General features: G+C 33.7%; 1 protein-coding gene across 1 annotated transcript; it reads left to right on the top strand.

Moving 5' to 3' along the window:
- The first annotated feature begins 233 nt into the window (after nucleotides 1-233).
- Nucleotides 234-1428, top strand: LOC142608397 (uncharacterized). Its single transcript, XM_075780172.1, has 3 exons — nucleotides 234-375; nucleotides 514-619; nucleotides 1056-1428. The coding sequence occupies exons 1-3, from the start codon at nucleotides 343-345 to the stop codon at nucleotides 1199-1201; spliced, it is 285 nt and encodes a 94-aa protein (XP_075636287.1). The 5' UTR covers nucleotides 234-342; the 3' UTR covers nucleotides 1202-1428.
- The last annotated feature ends 6220 nt before the right edge of the window (nucleotides 1429-7648 follow it).

The following is a 7648-nucleotide window of genomic DNA, read 5'->3' as shown; positions in this document are numbered from 1 at the left end:
AGGAGGATTTTTGTTGGGTATCAAGTGTCAAGGGATACTGCCAAATTACATCGTACCGAGTTGAAGATAAAGTCATTAACAATCAACTCTAAGCTTATCACAACCAATTATTATCCATCTTCCACAAGGGATTCCTGGCTCCACTCTACCTTGTGATAGTACTATATATATAGCTCTGCACCAGCATATGTACTCATTTTATTGCACGAATTCTTTCATTGGCTAATTGAAATAACAGTTCCCTATTCTTCTTTCTTCTTCTTCTTTTTCTTTTTTTCTTTGATCAACGGTTCCCTATTCTTCTTTAGTTACGTATATAGCTTCTCTGAAGATCATAGGATTATGGGGGACTCTTCTGCCTCATACATACACATGGTACTGAGATAGAGCTTTTTTTCTTAATAAGATACATACACATGGAACTACGAACTTGTTATAAAATCATGAGGCTGCCTATACTTATGTTAATTTAATTTTGTTTTTGTGGTTAATGTTCGGAACTACTTGTTATAGGTGCATCACCTGATTGAAACGTGTATGACTTTCCACATGACTAAAGAAGAGTGCATGGAAACCCTTTCAAAACATGCAAACATCGCCTCTGTCATCACCTCCACCGGTTTGTTTCCCTGAACTCTCTCATTGATTTCTTGCCCGTATAGAGTATATACGTATAATCATCACAAGCTCGCAAGAAACACACGCAAACTCACACATAGACGCACATGTACATAAAACACACACACACACACACAGTACTAGAGATAGAGAGAGCAAAAGAACAAAGCTTATTAGTTAAGTAATACATGCCTGAGGATGGCTTAAAATTTTGACAATATCCCATTGAGCCTATACGAAGCTTGCACTAGTAGATAGACTTTTGCTCTAGCTAGTTTGGTTATATGAGTTATGAGCTCCTAACAGTAAAGTTTGGCTTGATTAAGCTTATCTCACAAACAGAATAGTGTAGCTCAGTTTGTTTGTTACAGACTAATTACGTACCAATAGAAACAATGATAACGTTACAGCCAAGCCACGGATAAATTTAATTGCAGTGTGGAATGAACTGGAGAAAGAAAACAAGGAATTCTTTGAGAACTATGCTAAATCTCAGAGCAAAGCAGACTGTATGTCGGCAGAAGAGACAACCAAGTTGATCCAGGAGATAAAATTGGATGCGTCAAAAGATGCTGATCACTAACATGCCATCTGAAAACGATGGTTTCTGGTCGGAAGTTGATCACCTCAAAATTCTTTACATCCAGCCAAACACAAAATTATAAGTCTGATGTCACAATGTATGGTCTCGAATCACCCTTCCAATTCTTATGGATGAAGAAATATGATAGACTAGGACCCTATAGAAGTTGATGGAGTCCTACCCTTTCTATGTACAATAATCACATGTGTGTATATACACACACAAAATATATATATATATATATATATATATATATATATATATTATAATAGAGTGACAGTCTATCAAAGTTGATGGAGCCGTGCCTTTTTTATATATATAATAGTTTTATTATTTGTAGATTTAAACCTTGAAACAAATCTACATAAAGCATGCAGATTAGATAAATTTCAGTTTTCACTTAGAATAAAGTGATTTATTATATCTTTATTTATAATGAGTGACAAAATGTGTTTACAAATTGGGAAAATATTAGTACACACCTTTTAATCGCTACTTTAAGTCACGATTTCAATACAATTCAAAAATTAGTGTAAAAATGTGTGTGCTAAGCATTACTCTTATAAATTTTACTAAATAAGACTAATAAGTCTTAAAATTACAGAAAAAAATAATAATTAGGAACTTTATATAAATGGATAGAGATTAAATTCTATAAAAATGTAGTGTAAAACTCAAATTTTACACCTCCAATCCTAACATGGTACATCATCATATTATATATTATAGAATAAGCACAACACTCAATCAATTTTAATATCTATTTAAAAATCCAACTTAATTGTGAGTTTATTGAAATATTATTATGTGTGGTAGAGTCTATTGAGTTTTAAATAAAATGCTGATTTAGCAATCTCTTATTAAATTATATAAAACATGAGTTTTATACTCCATCCTACTCAAATTTGGACATGGATATATGATGCATGTCCCGTAGGTTACAACACTTCAACCTTTAAAAAGGCTTGACAACATGGGCCATAAAAGAGTAAAAACCAAGGCCTCATGGCCTGGACCAAATACGGCCCAACAAATGCCATGTCTTCTACAACCAGACCAACCTCAAATAAGAGCAAAACTAACGAGCACCATATTGGAACTTTCCATATTATTAATTATTGCATCCAAATATCTTTACTAAAATGCAAACCCATTGGAGCAACCACGCTACTACACCCAAACCCAACCCAGGTTCTTCAACGCAGTCCCCCACCAAAATATGAGAAACCTTTGTGTCTGTTGTGGCCCAAGGTCAAGAGTCCTGGAATTGTTAAATTTACACGTCCAACTGAGCAAAATTAAGGACAGTCCCAAAACCCATGGTTGACAATCTCTTCTACAACAAATCTAACTTTTTTCAAGGGTCAAAATCCTTTAAAAAAGTATTAAAAAATCTTAAGAAAAATTATTTTAAGAGTCCAATTGACCCTTGATAACCTTCGAAACTTATACCGTTGAAAATGAAATTTTAAAGTCCTTCATGGCCCTCAAAACAAGTGCTCTAATCTTATTTTGAGGATCAAAAGACCCTTAAATAACCTTTTACCAAGGTTTAAAATATTTACATTTACAACCCTTGCTAAATAAGGTTATTTAAGGGGTCTCTTGACCCTCAAAATAAGATTTTTTTTTTTTTTTTATTTAAAAACCACAATCATGCACAATATATATATACACATGCACACAAAAAAAAAAAAAAAAAAAAAATCACAATTGTAGAGATGATATGCTATGATATCGATGTATAGCAAAAGTGATATCAATGATCTCAAAAGTGATTTGTCAATTATTGTTTAAGAGAAAAAATATCAACAACCACACTGTACAAAGACCAAATCTGTCCAAGAGTTAAAAGTTTTGATACATTTTATTCTTCATCATCATCTCCAAAGCAAAAAGTTATTAGCTAGTGCAATTGAACATTTCAGCCATTATAGGTGCCCTCAAGTTTTTGAAAAAGAGAGAATGATACAAATTATGAAATTGAAATATGTAAGGAACACCAGAAGAAACACATGAAGAATAACCTAAAAGCAGGAACAGTCTTCAACAGAACCAAAACTAGCGAAATACCAAATCATCCAATAAATAAGCTTACACCTATATAAACTAATAAAGGGCCACAACATAGATCTTAAAACAAGCATAGTAATCCTGGCATCCTATACCAGAGACACCCATTCCTACTCCAAACCATAGCTGTAGTAACCTTTCAAAAAAAAAAAAAGGCACACATGCAGATCAAATGCAGAGGATTATATGAATCTATTATGTTCTATGAACCTTACCAAGGAGCAATTCATGACCATTACTAAATCAATTACTTAATAAAATCTTGTCATGCAGGCTTAGATGAAAGCGCAGCAACGACACAATCCAATTTCATGAACCAAAAATAAGAAAAACTCTTGCATTACTATTTCTTGGTGATAAATTAAGGACAAAAACAGATAAATAGTTTGACAAAGTCACAAACTTGACCATATAAACTAGCTGCTTCATTTAATGTTTTAACATATGTTTACATACCATATCTCAAGTAAGCTTAACAAACTTGGAATCTCACTAAGTCCTAGTTTAAACAAATTGATGAATATGGTCGACGCCTTAACTTTGAAAGCAAAGATAGATCAAGAGAGCTGAAGTCATCATACTTAAAATCATTTACTTGTTCAGATTTATAATAGCTTTCAAGGGAAACTACTTCACAACCAACAATATTTGTCATTTTATGAGCCAAACTAGTCTTTCCAGAACCACTTGGGCCCCCTACAACATTGTGACAACAGCAGAAACATCGTAAGAAACCATCTTAGAGCTTAAGTAATTTGAGACACCAAAGAACCACACTCTTCAAGATGAGTTATACAAATGCACACAATACTTGCATATTTAAACACAAAAACTTGCTATTCATATAAAGGAAAACAAGGCTTCATTTCATTTTTCTGTTGCCTTGTTTGATCTTGCAACCCTTCCCAAAGTAAATAAACAGAAAAATAAATAATTAAAAAATCAAAATTTGCGAAACACTTCCAAAGTACACCTCATTAAGATATCAAGGGTCAAAATATTTTTGATACCCACTTTAGTTTCGATCTCAACATTCTCTTTGCCCTCTCCATTCTTAATGTCATCTCCCATTGTAAGAAAATACACAAAAAATAACATTCATCTGATTTATCACTTTTTTTTTTTGGATAAGTAAATAATTTCATTAAAAAATTAAAGGGGATCTACCCGAACACACGAGCTGTATAAAGAGAGTAAATTCCGTTTAATTATCACTTCCATTGTTTAATGAATATGAATATGATTGCTTATTAATTTCCTAGGGCATGGGATATCACATTAATCAATAAAATCTCCTAAGGATCATATATGCTCTTAACTGTACATTAACAACTGACTTAGCCTTCCAGTCATCTTCCCAGCAAGTACTTGGGAAAAAAATGGAACAACACATCTAGGAAAAATTAAACAGATGTTTAAGTAATTTACTTGGCCATTGTCATTGTATATATTGAAGTTTCATCTAGGCTCTACCCCAAAGCAAGTGCTCCAAAACATGGTAAATAAAAATGAGTGGACCCATGCATTGGCATGCACTCATTCGATCTCAAACTAATTAAAGTAAACATGACTAGAAACCATACTCTAAATTTCTACACAGAGTACATAACAAGTAACTTGTTTCATATTCAACTACTCAATATTAGGATTCTTAAATAAGCATAGTTCGCCAACCTGTAATACTAAGGTGATAAACTTTGCATAGCTCAAAATGCCAAACGGAAATGGATAAATTATTTCAGAGAAACCATCCTCTAAATTTCTAAACATAGTGCATAACAAGTAACTCATTTCATATTCAACTACTCAATATTAGGATTCTTAAAGAAGCATAGTTCTCCAACCATATAAGTGCATACCCATTAAAAATAAATAGTAGCACTTGAAAGTTCTATGTTTTGCAATCAAAGAGAGCATTTGTTGATAGACTAATGCAATATACAACATACATATATTAGAATTCTTGGTTTTCAATGGTGGTCCATGTCCAAATTGAAACAGAATAAAGTTTGTTAATTTCCTAGCAAATATATCTACACACCTTTCCACAAAATCGAATTCAAGATACCCACAATTTCAAAAAGAACAAAAAAGGCACAACAGAGTTCATATATCTAGATCTGAAGCAAATTAATTATTAAACTAATACGCATAAAAAAAAAAAGAGTGCTTATTACAATATTAAAACTTGACAATTATTCAAGAGTTGCAATATTAGCTGCCTCCCCACAATTAAACCCTAAATATCCAAAATCAATGGGATGAAATAGGTATTCTCATTTAATAACAGCAACAAGAGTCACCATTACAATTCCAACCTCAAACTACCATATTAAAACTGAAAGTTTTCTCACCATGACTGAACCTTGTATGATAGGCTCTTGGGAAAGTGACAATAAATTCCCCAGCATTTTGCACTAACCTGATTTGAAACAATTGATAGAGTAAGAGACACATATATGAATTCATGCCATACCTAAGCTAATGAATGCATATCACAAGCAGCTATAATCAAGGATGCTGTAATGGATTGCAAAGAATATTTTCGGCATGCAATCAATGTGACTTTATTCTCTTTCAACCAATATTTCAACTTCTACCATTAATCAAGTTGAAATTGCAGGTTAGAGGAATCAAAGCAAAAGTTAATCCTAAGCTAATAACATCATTAGTTATTCAAGCCATTAAATGTGATCTGCAATTTCTGAGCATTGAACATGTAAGTGCTCAAAAAATAAAGGCTCAAGCCCACTAAAAACAGTGGTATCTCACCCTATATACCAAGCCCAAACAATAGAATTTCTAAGAGAGTGAGAAGAAAAACGTCAAGTGTAACCCTAAATCAATTCCTGGCATATAGCTGAAGAGATTAGAGTGACAGAGAAGAAAAATTGAAGTAGTGATTGGTAGGAATGATCTCCTCGAGTTGGTCTGAGAATCAGTTTCTTATTTTTATGTATTACACATTCTAGACCAAATTACACATTGTTCATTTCCTTGCCTTCTGTTTCTTCCAACCATAAAAGTCCCCCATTCTTGGGATGTTCTCTTCCTTTTATATCATTCTTCCTTGCATCCCAACCCTCCACCTGTACATCTCAAGGCATTTCTCAGGATACTTGTCCCATCAAAACTCTGCTGAGGGTGATAGAAGGGGCTGCTAGCTGTGAAGTTACTGTTCAGATGTCATTTTCACATTAATGCAGCTGATAAGGTTGGTATAAGGCATTCAATGCGGAGGTAGAAAATTCCTCTTTCAAGAAACTTCCTCTCACATCCTTCACCCCCATTATGGTTCTTCATAAGATACTCAATGCCCGTGCTTCTACATTCCTCCTCAAGTTAATGGGATCCTCAGAGCTTAATCAGCTCTTCATAAGATACTCAAAAGTTCTGGAATTGTTATCTTTACACGTCCAGCTAAGCAAAATTAAGGATAGTCCCAAACCCATGGTTGATAATCTCTTCTGTAGCTTCTGAGCATAGCACACATAAGATGAGGAAATGCCACTGTCGAATAATCTAGTTTGTGTTGGTAGAATCCTATGACATTCTCTTCATATATACTAGCCTTGTCACACACACTCGCGATTAGGCTTTTTTTAACTTTTTATTTTAAGTTTAATGTATTTTTTTCAATCTAAATTGATCAAATTATCAAATGTGTGTGAGATATAATAATGCAAAAAATCGTCAGTATAAACTCCTTGTCGATATAGATGGATGAAGGCGTTGGCTTCATCTAGAGACTAACCAGCCTTGTCAATACAGATGGACGAAAGCGCTGGATTCGTCCAGAGACAAGCCTGCAATAAGATATGAAATAGAGAAATGTGGATACACTGGTGTGGTGTTTGCCAAACACCCTCCGATGATTAAGTTAGAATGATATTCAATTGAAATATATTGTAAAGGAATTCAACTTGAGAATAGTTTTTGGGGTGAGGGTTGTGTGTCCCTTTGCCTTTGGTTTGTGTGGGTTTTTATAGCCATTTTCTTCATTGTCTGAATGAATATCTGCATTCATGAGATATGGAGCCATTGGTATTAATGGCTGGCTTTTATTGTCTACCAATGGCTACTCATCCATTAATGCCCGTATGTTACTCCTTAGTTGTCTTGGGCATTGAATGTCTTTTATGGATTCGTTCGTCATTAATGTCTGTACGTTACGCCTTACATTAAATAGCATTTAATTCGTCTGTCGAGAGATGGACAATCTTAACACTCATTAGTAATGAATGTGAAGGTGTTATAGACTTCAATGGTCTTTTACTCGTTGGTCCGTCGATTACGCTTTTGCTTATCTGGTGCGTTAACTTTTACTCATGTCATTTATGGGGAACTCATTTAATGTATCCTGTAGTTGATTAT

This window comes from Castanea sativa, chromosome 8 (assembly GCF_040712315.1).
Source record: "Castanea sativa cultivar Marrone di Chiusa Pesio chromosome 8, ASM4071231v1".
In the NCBI taxonomy this organism is placed as follows: domain Eukaryota; kingdom Viridiplantae; phylum Streptophyta; class Magnoliopsida; order Fagales; family Fagaceae; genus Castanea; species Castanea sativa.
This window is presented reverse-complemented; position numbering and strand designations above follow the sequence as displayed.